The sequence below is a fragment of the Heliangelus exortis genome, chromosome 2, assembly GCF_036169615.1.
Source record: "Heliangelus exortis chromosome 2, bHelExo1.hap1, whole genome shotgun sequence".
NCBI lineage: Eukaryota > Metazoa > Chordata > Aves > Apodiformes > Trochilidae > Heliangelus > Heliangelus exortis.
This window is the reverse complement of record NC_092423.1, coordinates 31,550,737-31,569,621: the sequence shown is the minus strand read 5'-3', so window position 1 is coordinate 31,569,621 and position 18,885 is coordinate 31,550,737. Positions and strand designations below refer to the sequence as shown.

Below are 18,885 nucleotides of genomic sequence, written 5' to 3'. Positions count from 1 at the left end.
CCTTGATAAGGCTGAAATCTCCTACTGATAATGGAATGAATTACTTACTCTGTACAGACACAGAGCACGACAAAGCTTCAAAGCAAAGACCAGGTACAATTTAACCAGATGATATTAGGGAACACTTAACCAGCCAAACAATAAGTGGATTTAAAGAAATAAAGCAGAGAAAAAAAAATCCACACCTCATTCTGGCTTTTCAAATTTTGCTTCTTTTGTTTTATTCCTTTCTAATCCACTCTGCTTTTAGGTAATAGCTATTTTTACCTTTTCTTTAAGTTACTTCATTAAAGTGAGACTATTCCTTTCACTGGAGTAAACATTCAATTCTTTTCAACTTGGTAATTTATATCAAAAACAAAATGGCAATATGATACGGGTGACTTTTGCTCAATATTAATTATATAATTTAGCATAGTGTGCAGATAGCCCAGGAACTGGTGAAGATGTTATTTATCTTGTATAAATTCTGAATAAATGTAAGACTTCAGTGAAGTGTTTTTCACTTTAAGTGAATTGGTTTTAATAGGCCATAACCTTATTTCAGTATTATTCATTTTATCAGAATACAAACCAATCTACATATACAAGTTCCTTCCTAGAAACTGAAACATCATCACTTTAGAAACACCCTCTAGCAAGAATTTTGCATAATTCACTTGTGAAGCTCATTTCTGCATGACCCAAACCACAGTAAAATTGAACATGGTGGGTGACTGGAAAAATTGCAACAAATAGGTCCTCCAGGCACTAATGGACCATACTCTAAGCATACAGAACTTCAGCAAACTTGAAGAAAAAACAAGTAGTACCTCAGAATATGCCTTCATACCTCTCTACTACAGCCTAACACTAACAGCGTCCTCATTTGAATTTGCCCACATCATTGGCTTTCTGCATTTCTTTTATTGTAAGGAATGAAGAGAACAGAAGTATGGCTGATACACTTCTTCCCAAACACAGCTCAGAGCCTGGCTCATAAGGCTGCCATTTACTGTAACACCAGAAGTCACAGTTATAAATCAGCAGACAATGTACTGGTAAAACTGTCCTATGTCTGATTCTAACAAACACTAAACAATAGAGACTGATAGTCTAATTTGAACTTTTATTTTTACTGATATCTATGCTTATTGCTAAATGTAATAGTTACTCTTAAATACTGTAGGAAGTGCAATAACACTAATTATTATTTCTGTTAGTTTCTCCTCTTCTACATCCCAAAAAGCAGACAGTGGAAAAGATGTAACAAAGTGGTCTGTTTCAGGATATGAAGCATCAGCACTGTCAACATTTTGGACAATTAAATAGATTAGACATATTCCAAATTTTGAGGTCTTACCTAGCCAGAGCCAGTGCCCTGTTTACTCTCTCCTCGAGGCCTGTGGTTCCCAATGCTTTCCACATCAGCCAGAATTTGAACGCATCCGGACGCCTGCTGCACTGAATGGACTTGTCACCAGTGTCATAGCTGACATCGTAGAACTTGTCCTGCTGGAACAGGTATGAAGCCTTGGCAGAGTAACACTTCTTCAGGAGGCCCTGTTAGAAAAACAATAGAGACTTAGATTGCTGCTAAGTATTTTCATACCTTTTCATCTTCACAAATCAAAGCCTTCTTTCCCTGCCCATACCAACTGCTTAGCAGAACAGTCCTGGACATGTTGGAAACTACCCAAAGCATGTGGTTTAAGAACCCTGGATGAGCCTAAGCCCAGTGATGTCAGCCCTGTCAACATGGGAACTTTTTCAAAATTATTTTCTTCAAAAAGTCACTGAAGAGTTGCAGTCTGAGGAGGAATTCCGACTTGGATCTCAAGAAACCACAGGAGTAGGTACCACAGAAACAGCTGCCCGAAGTTAAACAGTGGGAAAGAGGGGGCAAAAGGAAAAGCTTCTGTCCACTGCTCCAGTCAATGGATTAGAGAATGGCCCCTGAGGAGCTTCCTTCATGTTCACAAATGGCTCAAACTATTCCTTCTTTGTCAAACAAAGAACACTAGATACAGCACAGCTCGTGCAAGTAGGGAAGATTTCAGCTCCACGAAATGAATGTTTAGCCCTTACAGGAAAATTAAGTCCCTAAGAATTTAGTCTAGGCTATCTGACTACATGTTTTTTCTTAAAGACTCTGTGAGGAGATTAGTGTAACCCCAATTTTTGTCTCTTTTCACAGTTCAGACAATTTTAACATTTGAAAACAATCCTCAGAAGATGTACTTGGGCATATACTAATTATGGCTTGCAAATGAAATTATTTTTAATCAGTTACCTCCAGCCTCCAACTTTTGAGAGGCTGCCAGGGCACAGATGAACAGCAGAAAACAAAGATAAATGAGTAATATGGCAAGTTCCAGCAAAGGACAAAGCTGGGAAACAGAAAGCACAAAGGCTATTATAGGTTTAAAGGTGCAGGGGAAGAGAGGAGGCACAGGACTGGCCATTGGCTGAAGAATGCAATATGGAAGAATACTCACAAAACTACAAAGTAGAGAAAAAGGTTAGCAGAAAGCAGATAAAGGTGATAAAGGTGGCCTTAGAAGGAAGCCAGGAGATAGGGAAGGTGGAAAATCTGCCAGTAACATTAAAATTGGGTAAGAAAAAAACAACCTTGCAATCCATAAGATAATACTAGAATAGAAATTTGAATAAGGTTAAAAACATGGCTACAGCATCCAATTCAGACCTGCAAACATGTCTTGAAGTGACAATTGAACCACAAGTTTTCCATGCAGAACAGACCAAGGAACAGAGTGGACAGCATGGCAGAATCTGCTCAAAAGCATCTCAAAGAGCACAATTCATTTTCCAGTTCAACATCACTCTTCCATCTGAACCAAGAAAGAGCATTTCACATTTCATCCTTTTCTCTGCATCTGCTGCAAGTCTGATTTTAAAATGGCAGACAGTGTATGGCATCACTCTTAATCAAAGTTGAATATTCCCATAACAGAGGCACAATTCTTGATCTGCATTACAATACACTACTGATAACTTTGGAACTAGTAACAAAATAGAGAAGGAAAAAAGGTCAAGAAAAAAAAAAATCCAGAGGAGAAATAATCCACTGGTATATACAACATATGTCTCCCTATCTCATAGCCTTTTCAATTTCCTTCACTGAATACTAAAAACAAAACAAACAAACAAAAAAATGCACATGCTGACCTATTTGTAGAGCACAAAAGAACACCAAAGGTTTCTTGTAAGGGTTTGACAATCCCATTGTAATATCATTGGTTTGTGAAAAAGAGAGCACATTCAGTCTGAACGCTTTAACCAGAAGACCAGCACATTCAGCCTTGTGAAAAGACAGTCTTAATGATAGCTTGGGGAAAAAAAAAAAGGGGTCACTGGCTGCTCTCCCTTTGCAGTCCTCAGAGTGATAATGTGCTGCAGCACATGGTACACAGATGAAAGCCAACACTGGGCCTATTTTTTTTTTGCAATACCCAAGATTCTCACACACACTTTCCAAGTTTTTCAGAAAAATAAATACAAGCAGATGACATTAGAAACCAAGGAAAAGTCAAGCAGTGAGGCATCAGTCCTCTACCATATTACTAAAGCTTTGTATTCTCTGTCTAGCAGCTGCACAACAGGAATAAGAGTCTGGTTTTCAAATCACTGTGCCCTACTCATTTAGATTTCCATACCTTGATTTTTAGGGGAAATACAGGTTTACTAGACATGGTATTTAAAATAAAAACATTTAAAAAAAAAAGAAGCAGGGAGTAAGATCCACGAATTTAACTTATTTGCTTTGTCTCTTACTGACTTTAAATTTTTGCACCATGTTTCTGCAGAGTTGATCAATGTGGGACTATCTTCTGCCTTATCAGAAAGCAATACAGCAGAACAATAGAGGACATCACAGGATATTAGTTCCCCTCATGCCTGTCATCTGAAAAATAATAACTTCTGTTTGTCACAAGCAACCTAAACTCAGATGGTAATATTACAGAAAGACTGAGAAGTTCACTTAAGATCACAGTCAACTGCAGAGTTTCATAGCCTAAAAAAAATGCTCTAGAGTGAAAATGCAACAAGAACAAATAGTTCAGTATCCCTGAGTGAACTTAAACTCCTTGGAACATATTTCCTTCAAAAGAAAAAAAAAAAAAAAAAAAAAAAAAAAAATCAGGTACTGTCTAACTCTCCTTACAAGATGTGATGCCTTGGTGATCCTTTTCCACCTGCTTATCTTAATAATAATGCAACACACTCAAGAAATTCTACTGAAGATATTGCCTACTGTCAGTCTCCAGAGACAAGTACAATGACATCCTCCAGCACATCAGTAAAGAAGAAACAAAACAAAACAAAAAACCAACCAACCAAATATTGCACTTTGTGAGAAATAAAGAGAAGGGAAAGTGAGTTTGGGTGAGGAAGAGAACAGAAAAGAAAAAACATCCAAGATTAGTTTTATGCTCAAGAAAGCAGTTACTCCTGATTGCTGAGGTCTCAAAAGTAACATATTCACACATGCTGAAGACATAAAAAGTCATTCCAGTTTTCCTTGTCAAATGAAAAACCATACTTTCTAACTCAACATTCTCAGAGACCACCCAGTTTTCCACACAGTAACCAAGCTGCTCCATCTGTTCAGAAAAATTGCAAAAATTTCATTAAAACTGCCCCATTTGACAAGTTTGAGATATTTCTTCAGCATCTTTCATCTTTCTGCCTTTTGTACTGAGACTAATGGTAGTGCTCTGCCTTATACTAGGGCTGTGAAAGATTAGAAAATGGAAATACTATTTCCACAGAGGCCCCAGTCCACTAAAAAGTTTCAAATAGCCTTTGGTTTTGATGAAGTCTATGGATAGTTGCTCTGCATTCTAACTAATAGCAAGCAAATGAATAATTATTGATACACAAATCAATATATAAGACCTTCAGATTCATAATTCAACAATTTTTTCTCATCAGACATACTTACTACAGCAAGTCATCTGACCTATTTCCATTTCCACTGCTAGTTAAAACTGAATTTCAATTCAATTGACAAAACCTCCCTTTTCCCCCAAGACAAACATTATCCTGAACTGCCTCATCTGAAGCAATGAAGATGATCTTTTGAATGGCATACTTGAAAATTCTCAAAAGCAGTGTAGCGCAAAAGGCCATCCCTGTAATTCACTTCAAGAGGTGAGAAGGAGCTCTGAGCTGTACTAGCCCCAAGCAGAAAGCAATGGGAACAGAGTATTTCCTGCAGCTGGAAAGGAATCAGGAAAGTAGATATCCTTGGGGTACTGCTAATGATGAGTAAGAGATTACACTGTAAATGGCTATGGTGATCACCTCAATCAGTTACATTCTGTGCTAAACTGGGATTTCATCAGCTACATTCTTTGAAGCTTTTTTTTCAACTAATAAGTGAAAATTCTGCTCATTACCTAGAACTGATTGCTAATTACCCAACCTATTGCTACATTCTAAGAAGTCAGAGAACTTTGGTATCGATGAAAAGCATTTCTTAAAAAAAAACACCTCTATTTATACAGTGACAACAATCACATTCATATGGATTGTAGAAAGGACAAATTGGAATAGCTCTGTGATCTTAAGAGAGTACATACAACCCAAGACTGGTTCCTAAAATTTTAAGAACTTAAGAACAAAATTGGCTCAGTATTGTTTTGAGAATATCAGTGCATCTAACTGTGTTTGAACAGTCACTGCAATCCATGCCACAGAAATGGAAGTGTGTTTTGAGTAAGCCTATCTTATTACAGAAGTCATGAAAGTTACTGAGGACATGGCAGTGAAAAAGGTATAGCTGGGCATTTATTAAGTGCTGAAGAACTGAAGAACTACTGTCATTGATCAGAGCTTTTACAGAGGATTAACCAATCTCTCTTTCCCTTTGGTGAAAACACTTCTTGCTTCCAATCAAGCCAAACATGTATTTCTTTTTTTTATCTTTGCCTTCTTTGAAAAGTGTTCCAATTGTGTTTCACTAAGGCTTGAAGATACTCTTATCGGTATTTCCTGCAGTTTATACTTTTTGTTGTACAAAAATCTGTATAGGAAAACATTGAAATACCCTGTTTCATTTTAATACACTAGCTGCAATGTCCTAAGCCTATTAACAACTAAACTTCAAACTTTATTAATGTTGTGTGTCAGAAAAAAAAAAAAAAGCCAAACCAAAACCAGTATCTATGGTTTTTCCTAATGGGAAATTAGTGTTGCCACTGCATCAGAAATATGATGGATTCTTTCTCTTTCCTTACATCTGGCTACTTAAAAAGCTTGTGATTGTTAATCCATGCTTTAAAAAAAATGACGAAAAAGCAAAACAACAAAACTGAAAAGGATATTTTTGTCCATTTGTCCTATTTTTGTCCATTGTCCTAATCTCGAGATAGTCCACAGATTCCAAGCAGACCTCAAAGCAAATTGGAAGACAGACTAACAAAACATCCTTCAAAGGGAGCTAGGTTTTGATTCATAAACAAGATTTAACATCTATGTTTAGCCTTTTGTTGCTCTGATTTCTTGCAGAATTCTGCCCTTCAGAAACTACTAGGGGTTTCTTGAGCATCCACTAGCAAACCAATGTATGCCAAACTCTTCCATCTCCCACTTATATATCTTAACCACAGTGTCAAGGAATTATGCTTGCATACAAATGTGTGCTTCATCTGCAGATGCAGGTATTTATGTTATTTAGGAGCAGTGGAACAAGCTGCCAAATAAGAAACCAATACATGCATTCTTCCCTTTTCTTACTGGTGTGGAAAATAGCATTTTTAATGGGAATGTGGATTTAGCTGCCTGTTCTGGTATGCCGAAGGTCAAAGTGAAGCAAGGCCTTTGTTATAAAATGCCTTAAATATGCATATGATCTTTATTTCTTAAGGATTTGTATTCCAACACCTTCAACATGCTGATATGAAAGTACTCAAATTTGCATATGTGTCTGTTTGCATATAAAGACTGCACTGGCACACACACAAAGCATGCAAGTGTCAAGCACCCTCTCCTCCCCATGCATCTCCTGCTTTACAGAATGTGTCTCACTGAACAAAAGGATCTGATTTTATGATCAGTAATACTTGTGTTTTCACTCCTCAATAGCCTAAGATTCAGCTCTGCAAATATTTCCAGCGCACAGCTAGCTGTGATGTAGGAGTGGAATGGGATTGATCTACCAGACATTACACTCCTTGGAAGGAGAACACAGAAAGGCTGCCAGAGCCCTGAAGTTGGAATAGTTATAAAGTGAATCTAAATGCCAGAGGAGCTACAGTTTCTCTCAGTTTCTTTCCTCTTTCTTTCTGACAAAATTTCCACTGTGAAGCCCAAGTAGTTTAATAATTACCTGGGGCTCTATCTACGTACTAGGCCTAATTAGTTAAAAATACAGCACTGAGTTCTTCCCAAGCCTGCAATTAAAATACCACATTAATCTTACTCAATAACTTCTTTCTGCTTGTTTTTCATCCTGGAATAATAGTAGAGAGATGGACAGGTAGTCCTGGAGTCTAATCCTCTTTCATCCCACAGAATCCAGTCTAAGGAAATGAGAAGGCACACTTCTCTTACCTGACCTGCAATGTCTCACCCCTGGCTTGGAGCAATCAGCTCCAAGAGAGTGCTGATTATCATCTATGCTCCTTGGTCCTCATCAGTTCTTAATACCAGAAGTCAGTAAGCAATTACAAGGACAGCTAACCATCTGCAGCTGAACAGAAACTATCAACTGGTTTGACAGAGATTTATACAAGTTATTTGCAAATCATGGCCACAAAATAGAAATGTAAACCTCAGGGGCTCCATACCTTCATAGTGTTCAGTCATTCATATCTTATGAACTACTAGCTAAAACTCACTCCTGATGGTGGACAATGGGCATAATTTTAGCAAGGTTGAGATTGAAATGGGGATTGAAAAAATTGACCTCTCACTCATTTCTTTATTAAGGGAGAAGAATTCCACAAAGATGTAAGCAGGGACTTCTACAATATCGCAGACTCATCTCCCTTTTGTGCCACTTGAGATCAGAGCTCTGTTGCTTGCTTGCTTGCTAGACCTTTTAATTAGTTTGTAGACTTTGGAAAGCCTAAATCACCCTGGTGATGAGGAAGAAATTGTAGTGAGGAAAGAAGGCTCAGCACCTTTACCTGTGTATGTTCCCACTCCTATCCCTCTCCTTTCCCACTCTGGTGCACCCACATAAGGGGATGCAAACAGGTGTTCTGCCTACTTTAAACAGAGATGCAGTAGTGCTGCAGTCCCAATGGATGACAGCTATTCTGAGGACTTTGATGAGCTTGGTGTTTAAGTGCTGCAGACCCAGGTGACAATATGCTCAATTCTGAATGCAGATCATGTAGAGAAGTTCACTAGGAAGGGCACCAGCTGCAAAATTTGACCATTGGTGAGCACAGTGACTTGAATTGGTTTGACCCTGCTCTCTTCTTCACTCTTTATTCATTTTGTGGTGAATTTCAAAATAATATTATTCAGCATTTGCACTGCAGCGTAGTAACACTGACTTGCAGTGGTTTTCTAATTGTTTCCACTTCCATGTTACAGCAATGACAGTTTACCGTGTTAAAAAATTTAAAGCAAAAAAGAAAAAGCAAAAAAACATATGAACAAACAAAGAGGACAGGATGACTTACAGAGCTATCTTTCACCAGAAGAGCACAGCACTGGATTCCTGCCAACAGCATTTTATGGGGATTCCAGGCAACAGAATCAGCCCTGTGAAATTTATAAACAGAGAAAGGAGGTGGGAATTGCACCTGTAACCATGGGTACTAGAGAATAAAAAATGGCCAAACACAATCCAATCAGACAAATAAGATTTCACATTCCCCCCCCCACACACACACACTCAGATTCAGAAATCTCTCCAATTAATAGTATTTTGGAAAATGCAGCTCTCATGGAAGCAAACACAACATCTATCCATTTCAGTCCCTGGGGTAAGTGTGCCTATGAACTAAACTTACTTACCTCTGGATGCCATGAAGAAGTCTACAATGCTTCCTTGATATCAAAGCTGAGCCACCCCAGGAAGCCTGTTGGAACATTTATAGAGACAAAACAATATTATTTCTATAAAGTGTTTTGGCTAATGCTTCAACTAATAATTTCTGAAGATGTTTACTCATTTAAGACATACTTTATTATATGCCTTTAGTATAATCTACTGAAATGTAGATGCCAGCCTGAGTATATGCCTAAAATAGAGGCACTAATGGTTTGCACCACTCTCTGAGCCACAGACTACACTGACCCTTCTGTGTGAGCAAGGGCACAAACTGAAGTGCCCTTGGCATGACCACACTAAATCAGAGGTGCATCCTTTCCCCCAGTCCAAACCCAAATAGTGAAAGCAGAAAGCTGCATTTTTTACAGTTTCTTCCTGCTAACCACTTCTTTTCTGAGACATTCATAAGGGAAAGAGGAGAGAACAATAAACAGCCAATTGCAATATCCAGGCTCAGATTTTCCACTAAGTTTGAACATGAAAAGTGATGTCAGTCAGTAGGCAAGAGCACCATTTCTATTATCAGCAATCCAACTGACTTTAAAATGGAGTAACACTCACTACAACACCCTCAGAAAATAAGAACTGTGTAGTCTAAGAGCCATTTAGGCCTTCTCTGGAAGAATCTCTCCACTGAAGCTCCTTATTGAGTATCATCTTGTATATTCTAGATACTTGCTTTGGGGGACACCTTTTGCATCTGTCTCTCTCCATGGACTATAGCAGGAACTCAAACAAGTTTTTATTGGACAAGTTTAACTTCTGGACAACCTTAGCCAAGAAAGGTGATTCTCATTATGAATTTTGCAAGGAACAGATTTCACCCACCAGCTGCTGTCTAGCTTCCATCCTTAAACAAGAATATTTGACCTCAGAGTCAGGGTGGGGAAAATACACAACAAACAGTATCAGTGTCAGACACTCCCCTTTTAGAAACTGCTTTGAGGAATGCACTTTTTATTTGGACACAATCTGGATTTCAAAAAGGCACAGTCCACTTAAACATACTCCCTGTGAAACAAGCAAGGTCCCTCAGAAACATGTATGATGCACCAGTCCACCAAACACAGTTCAACTTGGCTTATTTAACAAATAAAAAAAATTTTAAAGTTCATAAAATTGGGGCTAATGAATTAAAAACAACTGATGTGAAGATTCTTGGTCTGAGCATGGAGAACATATGCTTAAGTTCTTTTTTTCCTTTAAAAGAAACAGATGTGATAGCTGATCTATGAATTTAGCATCAAGGGTTTTTTCCAGGTCATACATTAGTAGTAAGATCTATTATCTCTGGAAGACAGGAACAGTAAGGACTCACAAGGGAAATGAAAGGTTAATAACTTGTCTTAACACATGTCGTTCTCATTAATGCAGTACATTAATGTACCACATCATATTTTATGTTGTCATGCATACAACATCCTTGCTGAGGAGAGGGCTGCTCAGTCTACAGGTGGGACCTAAGGCAGGAAATTATTTGCCTCAAACTTCACAGCAATCCTGTGGCAGAGCCATGACTTGAAACTGTATTTCTCCAGCCAGCCATGATACGGGAAGACAGTCAAACTGATTCCTATTCATAGATGAATTTTACCTATTCTATGATTCAATAAAGTCAAAACAGTCACTAGATTATTCCCTGAATTTCATAATCCATAAGCAACTCACTGAAAAATAACAAATATTGGGAAAAACTGCAAATAAAGGTGTATGTGAAAAGGCTAACACTGTCACACTGTCTGAAGATTAGGATTTAAAAGACCCTCTTCAAAAGGTCATCTCAACAGTGTACCACCTCCAAAGGCAGGTTCTGCCATACTTACTTTGGTCAAATATTTGTCTTTTCTTGAGATTATTAATCAGTGAACACACCCACCTCGTGATTAGCATCAAAGTGAAAAATAAGGTGCAGTGACACATCAGCGGCAGCTGCCCTTACAGGTCTTTTGGCACTACTTTCTGCCTTTGTTTTAAAAAAGTACTGCTGGAGATCAGGGAGAGAGGGATGATAGTGATGGAGGTCCAGGATTTCAATCTCTCCTTGAGCCACAGTACTACAAGATGAATTTGTGCTCCCTACTTCTTTACTCAAAAAAAAAAAAAAAAAAAAAAAAAAAAGCATTTGGGTATCCAAGGCTGTCAAAAAAAGCAAATGAGAAGGCACTTTAGAAGAGTGAAAATCACTGGCACTGGCTTTGCCTGGTTTTAGAAACCTCTAATGAGGCTGCACAACTTAATGACTTTATTTGTGTTAAACAGCAACAACTCTACTGATTTAAAGGGTCACTCCTAAACAGCACTACCTCTTGTCATACCTGCAGTGGTCAGGACAACGGATTCTTCCTTTTCTTATTGCAGCAGCTTTTAAAGCATCTGTAGACTATTATGTATTGACTCTGTCTTTTCTAGTTTAAATAACATCAGTACTTTCAATTTTTAACTCATTGCTTATAATTTCTAGATATGGTTCTGTTTATCCTCGCTGCTTTATTGTTTTCTAATCCTTCTTCTGTAGGTCCTTAACCTTCTTGAAATGCAGTTTTTATTTGACTGCAATCTAGATAAAGCAAATGGAGCACCAAGCAGAAAGAGATAATTACTTTATGTATCTTCTGAATTCAGTTCTGAAAGACATTTACCCTCTCTGAAAATGCTTACAAATTCTGATTCATGATACACTGCAAACTACAGATGTTTTTCTGAAGATCTGCTGCCTAGCCAACAATCCCCAGCCTGTGTTTGTGCAGTGATTACAGCTTAAACTTAGAGCTCTATCTTTACTGAACTGTACCCTAGTTTTTACACTTTTTTCTCCAAACTGTCGAGATCGCTTTGATTTCTAATTCTGTCGTCCCACTGTCTCTTGCAGCAGTTTTATATAAATTTTAAAATTTAGGCAGTGTGTTCCATTTCATCCAAGTTCTTAATGAAAATACCGGGCAAATTCTAACTTAGCAGGGACCTTTGTAGAATCCTACTGAAAATTTTCTCCTCTTTTAGCAGTGAGCCTCTGGTAATTACTCTCTGAGTATGATTTTCCAGCCAGGTTTTCACTCACTACCACAGCTGCAACTTGGCACTCTTTCTCTGGCTTTCAGATGAGACACACTGAATTTAACTGCTTCTCCTCCATCCACAAAACTAGAGCAGGAACAACGATTAATCAAACTAGATTGGAACATTGTTTATGACAAGGTAGCTGAGACTGACAAAGATAATTATTGTAACTGTGTCTCATGTGATGTAATTGGTACCCAGGTATGAGAAAATAGCTGTTGCATATGCAACAAACCACTTAGAGCTGAACAATGGGAATCACAGTGTCCACAGTGCAATTAAATTAACTACGTAAGCACAGGCCCATAGGTTAAACCTGATTTTCTGTCCTGCTCTAGTTATAGGAAAAAAAGTCAAAGTGAGGACTAGCAAGGAAGAGATACTCATACATAGTATTTCAGGTTACATGTTCATAACAGATGATATACAGAAGTGCTGGAGCTTGAGTTCATATTGATGATGCAAAACAAGGCATTGAGAAAGGCATCATAGATATATGTCAAAATGCACCAACTGGAATGCATGTATGAATCCTGAAATGTATACAAAATAAGCTTGGTTATAGTCTCTGCACTTAGGCTGTTGAATAGCTTCACTGCTGAGACACTTTGAGCTTATTGATGTTATCTCCTTAGAACAACCTTTTCCTTACCTCCCTTTTCCTCTTTGGTTTGTCTCCATGTGAGACCTTCTCTATTTCTGACTTTATTGAAATTTATCCTCCTGAAGCCCACTGATTTTATATTGACATTCTCCCTTTTGCCCTTCCTAAGAATCATGAGCTTTATCATTTCATGTTTAATGAAAAGAGACTCCCTCAGGCAAACGTATCAATTTTTAGGATCAGAAAATATTCTGAAATGAGATACAGCAGTGTAAAACTAGAAATAACACCACTGACATTCACATAAGATATTCTTATAAACAGCTCTTGAGACTATCTGTAGTAGATAATCCTGATTTCCATCAGTGAAACACAAGAAGTCTGAAATTAGGCACAACTTGCCCCATTTTTAAATATTTGTTTTAATTGTACCGTATGTTTTTTCCTCCAAAGTTACAGCAGGTCCAAAAAGCAATACTTGCTATACGTCAGACTGCATAACTTGAAAATCATTCAACTGATTTCAAAACTCAAACTTTTTGCATATTATATTCTTGCTTACAAAGTTAGAAGGTAAGCTTGCTTAAAAACAGTGAAAAATCCAACTCTATACTATGTTTCTTGTACACTGTTTCTGAATGTCAGATGCCTGTTCTCACTGTACTTTTTCACAAGTGTTCTAGTAAAACTATTTCTAATGGTGCTCTAAGTCAATAGAGATGACATTAGAAGTTATAGACTGCTCCTTTTACCATAGCACATTTGTATATTTACCTGATGTTACTCAGATAGAAACCTTTCAGTCTCTTCCCCATACCTTATTCCCACATAAATACAACTAGAAACTTTAAACAGAAAAGAAAGAGCCACGCACTCAGCTTTTCATAGAGTGAAAGATGGAAAAAATACTGACAGAACTCAGAAGACCTACTGAGAGGTTCCTAACATGAATCACAACTTAACAGAACAATTAGTCTTCCAGTCCATAAACCAAATTTATTACTGCACATTTGTCCTTCTACCAGGAATCAATTAACGTATGACAGCTACAGTCACTGTTCCAACAGAAGATAAGCTCTTAAGATATCCACTGACATTTTAACTTAGCTTAACATGAGGTCAAACTGGAAGAAGACAGTTAATTCTTCACAAAACACCATCTATGAAGTATGGCTCACAATGTGGCCCATGTACATCCCACCTAACTAGTCATTCACCTACACTACACAGGGAGCAGGGTATGAGACTACCCAGCATCTTCCTACAGCCTCTGGAGATGGCTCCAGCCATGTCTATCCAACTCACCTCAAATCCAACACATATATTCTGAATATATCCATCTTACCACATACTGTATGCAACCCAGGCAAGAGTCTAGCACCTACGATGAATGCTGCACTTCTGCTGAAAACCACCTGGGTCATTCTCACCAGCACACAGCCATGAAGCAGCTTTGCAGTCACTTTAAATACCAGGGATAAATTCTGCATCTTTGCCTCCAAGCCAGTAAGAAAACTTCTGACTCCCACATACAGCAACTTTATTGATGTCTGTGAGACACTTATTTGAATGCACATTACTGCCTCTGTGATTTTTTCCTTACATACTCAATGTTAAACAAACACCTTAAAAATTTCAAGCAGGTCTAAAAAATTTCCTTTAATGTTGCTACAGATTCTCTCATTGCTCCATGACTTTTAGTCTAGCCAACCTGGATTTGTGGCATTGGAATTATAATGAGAATGAACGTTTAGAAAAGATGAAGAGACCTAGTTTTAGAAAAATACATTCACAGCTCTTTCAGGTAATAAAAGGGCACAACTGGTATTTCAAAAAGTTCATGAACAGATTTTAATATCCAAACCTAAAACTATAAAAAAAAGAAAAAATTCTGAACAATTTAAAAAAAACATAAGGAGATACACAACAGACTCAAACCTGTAAATACGAAAGATAAATTTATGACTGGTTGAGCCAGAAATATACCTTTATTTTAAACCTGTATGAGCCATACATCACAATGCTAATGTGTCCATTCTCCAACAGAATGTGGAAAGAATCTGAAGTTATATTTGTATATAATCACCCTTGAAGAATTTTTAGGAGGTAGCAAGATGGAAGAAATTGATTTTTAAATTATTTTGAAATATAACCTGACGATGACAAAATAGCTTTCACTGCTTATCACAACCAAATTATTTGCTGTTTTTCAATACATGTAACAGAGACAAATCAGAATGCATTGCTGTTCTCTATGCAAAAAAAAAAAAAAAGTTATTAAAGCCCAACTTCTGCACATAACATCAACAGTCAAAGAAAAATAGTAATTATAAAAAAGCAATGCTAAAAAAAAAGCTTCACAGTATACAAACTCACATCTACATGAAGCCAGAGGCCATGCTTTTCACAGACATCAGCAATTGCATCCAGAGGATCAAATGCTCCCAGCACTGTTGTGCCTGCTGTAGCACAGACAAGAAATGGTGTTGACCCCTGCAATAGGATGAAAAAAAAAAAAAAAAAAAAAAAATTCATTTGCACTGTTCATTCCCTCCAGCATATCTGCAAAGCAAAAAGGTCTAGGAACATACAAAAAAGATGCAATAGTCTACATTTTGGTCTCCCAGCAGAAGGTACTGCATTTAGAAGTGCTGAATCTAAAAAAATTTCTTTTTTAAAAAAAATTTTTATGAATCCCATTTCGGCTTAACACCATTCCAGGGCAGACTTCAGCAGCTTCAGACTGTTTTGACAGATGCTAGTTTTGTCGAGATGAAAACATACCAGATATTTGACATCTTTTATACACAGATTCTCACGTCTCAATCTTCAACATTTTACTACCACATTTGCTGCCGTTCTGCTGAATAAAACAAAGCCACTAGCTCAGCCAGCAGTCTACCCAGGCAAGGAAAGGGCTCATCCCTTTAGGGTTTCCACCTGTGTTGTCTCTACAATGCCCCTTTTCCCTGCCTGGTGAAGAGGAACCTCTAGTTAGGGAACATGATTTGCCTTTGGCAGTACTGGCACAGCACACACACCAACTGGGACAGCCATGGCCACCTGACCCCAAGGTCTGCTCTACTGCAAAGCACTATTCTCTTGCTCCTGCCCCTGGAAGAAAGGAGAAAGAAAGGAAGGGCTGTAGGGAAAGGAAGGGTTACTGAATGTGAGGAAAGAGGCCACTGGAAATCTCAGATTTAAGGGTGGGATAAGGCAAGCTAATGGCTGGCTGCAGCCTCTCCATTCTGGTTGCAGTGATTTTGCTCATTGCTTTCCCATTCAGCTAATAGTTGGGGTAAGGGGGAGGCAGTAACACTAGCAAACCAGGTCAAGTACCCTGGCAGAGGTACTTGGAAGCAGAAACCAAAACAATGAAAAGAATTAGTGGAATCTGTAATGACTTCATGAAATCGAGCCCTTGCAGTGACTGTGCAGGCTCTTTTGCTGGTAAATACATGCTGAAAGAAATCCTTTGCATGTTTCAGCATCTGGCCCAAAGCATGACAGTGCAGTTGCTGAGGTGGCTCTAAAAGTTGTTATTGAACTGTACAATCCAGGATCCCTGGAGTTCATTTGCAACAAATTAAATCTCTCAGATGATTTAAGTCTCTCTGCTGATGTAACTCAATTTATCTTCACTGAAATCAGACGTCAACTGAAAAAAAATAAATCAAATTCTACACACAAGCCTTTGAAGCCTTTCTTTTTTTTTAATAAAAAAATGTGCTGCCACTTTAAAAAATCTACTACAGAGACAGGTTTGATTCACATTTACAATCTGACAGTTTTACACTTCTTTAACAGTTTAGAGGACTGTTAGAATAATAAATAATTATGATTTAACTTTTTGTGTTTTGTTTTTTTAACTTCTTTAAAATTTGGTAAAACAGAGGAAAGTAATATTAGAATGATTTAAATTAATCCCATACATTCACAAAGGATTTCCAGCTTATAATTAACTTCTCGGTCATTCATTCCTAGTACAATTTGCAAAAGTCAATCAAACTTACAAAACATCCAGAAGCTCTACTACAGTACATGCTTGCAAGTGAGGCAAAGATGTATCTGCTGCACTGAATAGTTTCTGTTAGTGTTCTCATCAATTTTCTCCCACAGCTACATCAAAGTCAAAGCTCCTCTAGCAGCCACAAGGTAACATGACTGAATATAGGAACAACTCTCAAATCTCTCCAGGTTCTGAAGACTGTTAGTACTACCTTTTTCCCTATAAAGAAGGGAATTACTTTTTTATTTAAATATATTGTCAAGAAGAATAAGTCTTTCTGACTAAATCCTCTAACAACAGACCTGAGACTCTCACTACTCATAGTCAGTGACCATTTTGTGCTCATACCACTAGTAAATACATCTTCTTTTGTCTAAAGTCATTAGAATATGTACTGTAATTCACTGAAATGTCCCTCTGTAGGAGTTGTAAAGCAGCCCTTTAAGGGCAGACACACTTACTGAAGCTCTGATGGAATGAAAAACTAGTAAAATACCTGTAACTTCCATTAAAACCCAAGTGACATAGTGTTTCTCCTGTAAACAGAGAATTTAAATACAGAACATTTGTTTTTTTAATTATAAAGCACAACACTGAGACTAACTTTTCTTAAAATCATAAATGTCAATTATTTTTTTTAAAAGATAACTACTAAACTTATTATTACCTCAACAAACAGAAGTGCTGCTTTTTAAGAGCAAAGAGTTCATTCTCCTCTCAGCCTGCTGCTTCTTGCTGCACTTCATTTCAGACCTTTTTTTCTTAAATGGGTAAACTACAGATGTCTTCCATGGTTAATGCAAAGTAGGCAGGCCAGAGAGTTTCCCAGCTAATTAGGGTTACCCTGTATCAATAGTTACGACATCAAGTATAAAACTCAAAGAGGAGACAGGCAGAAGATGTATCTAAACCTGTGATAAAAGTGTAGTGAAACCTGTGGCCATGCAGGAGCATGACAGGACATTGAACTAGTTGCTTGGTATTGACAGATCATGGACTAAGGGATGAGGAGCTCCAAGTCCTACTGTTTTCATGCACAAGCTGAGGTGAGAAATAAGGTGAGCTAATCAAGATAAAAAGAAGATGCTTTGTGCATCTGTGAATTCACATTCAGTTCTCCAAGCTTTCTGAAATAAATTATGTCAACTATAGTAAGTACTGTGTGCATATCTGTTAATCTTGTCAAAATGAACACATCAGTACATTTCCAAATGCTGGCCTTTGACTTTCTTACTTCGTAAAGTCCCTGAGGGAAAAAGAGGCACAGGACAGAATATCTGCACTCTTGCTGCAATACTAGAAAGGACCAAACTTAGCATTTGTAGCTTGTATGATAGTTTTAGAGACTAAGCCACACGTAAAGCTCTTGCTCACTGCAGAGGATAGAGAAATATCTGCTGTAATTAACTGGAAAACCTACAGTTTTCATCTACTGTTTAAAGCAAATAAATACTGCATCCACTTAAAAAAAAGGATCAAGGGCAAAAGAAATCCTGAAAGAAATGCTAAATACCTCAGAGCAGCATTGTACTCAAGACTTTCATAAGTGTTAAACACCCTGTGGAATTTTTCTCCCTCATTAGAGTGTAGCACCTAGAAGTCTTGGCTTGGTCCACAGGTTTATGGCAAACAAATTGCACCCGTAAGAAACACATTAACTGCCCTACTTTCACTCACTCTTATTTTTCCTTCCTTTCATTCAGATACAAGCACACAATCTGCATACACTTCTCCTCTCTCCTTCATGCTCTCTCTCCCTCTCACCTCTTTCCTGGCCCGCTGGACTTGTTTCTCCAGTTCCTCAGGTATCATCTTACCTCTAAGGGACACAGATTTAAAACTTTTTTCAGTTACATTTAAATAGGTTGGTTATGCACAGCACTACTGCATTTCAAAAAGGCTCAGAGATCACAGCCATGGCATTTGCTTGCTTACCTCTCATCTGTTTTAATGAAGTAAACATTCTCTGTACCAATACCCAAGAAGGAGGCTGCCTTCTTCATGGAGTAATGACACTATAAATTAAAGAGGCATGAAAAAAAAAAAAAGTAGTACACAATTAAGATTAAAGAAATACATTCTTTAACATGGGGAACAGTGACATTGAAATTACTTTAATAGAAGCTAGCAGTCATGATACCAGCATATCCTAACACAAAAAGCAAACTGAGAAAGCTACACAGCACTAAGACCATCTTGTAC

At 37.7% G+C, this 18,885-nt stretch overlaps 2 protein-coding genes across 5 annotated transcripts in view; one reads left to right on the top strand and one right to left on the bottom strand.

The window, feature by feature from the left end:
* The window catches only part of TGFBR2 (transforming growth factor beta receptor 2), a 318,252-nt gene that overhangs the window by 114,045 nt on the left and 185,322 nt on the right, over nucleotides 1–18,885 (top strand). The window lies entirely within an intron of this gene.
* Nucleotides 1–18,885, bottom strand: part of GADL1 (glutamate decarboxylase like 1) — an 83,631-nt gene that overhangs the window by 41,728 nt on the left and 23,018 nt on the right. For all 4 annotated transcript variants that reach the window (XM_071735440.1, XM_071735443.1, XM_071735442.1 and 1 more), the window contains exons 7-12: nucleotides 18,619–18,698; nucleotides 18,448–18,502; nucleotides 15,051–15,167; nucleotides 8,977–9,041; nucleotides 8,640–8,721; nucleotides 1,343–1,542 (exon numbers count right to left, since the gene is read on the bottom strand). In XM_071735440.1, the coding sequence (XP_071591541.1) occupies nucleotides 1,343–1,542; nucleotides 8,640–8,721; nucleotides 8,977–9,041; nucleotides 15,051–15,167; nucleotides 18,448–18,502; nucleotides 18,619–18,698 (599 nt within the window). The remainder of the gene's footprint in view (nucleotides 1–1,342; nucleotides 1,543–8,639; nucleotides 8,722–8,976; nucleotides 9,042–15,050; nucleotides 15,168–18,447; nucleotides 18,503–18,618; nucleotides 18,699–18,885) is intronic.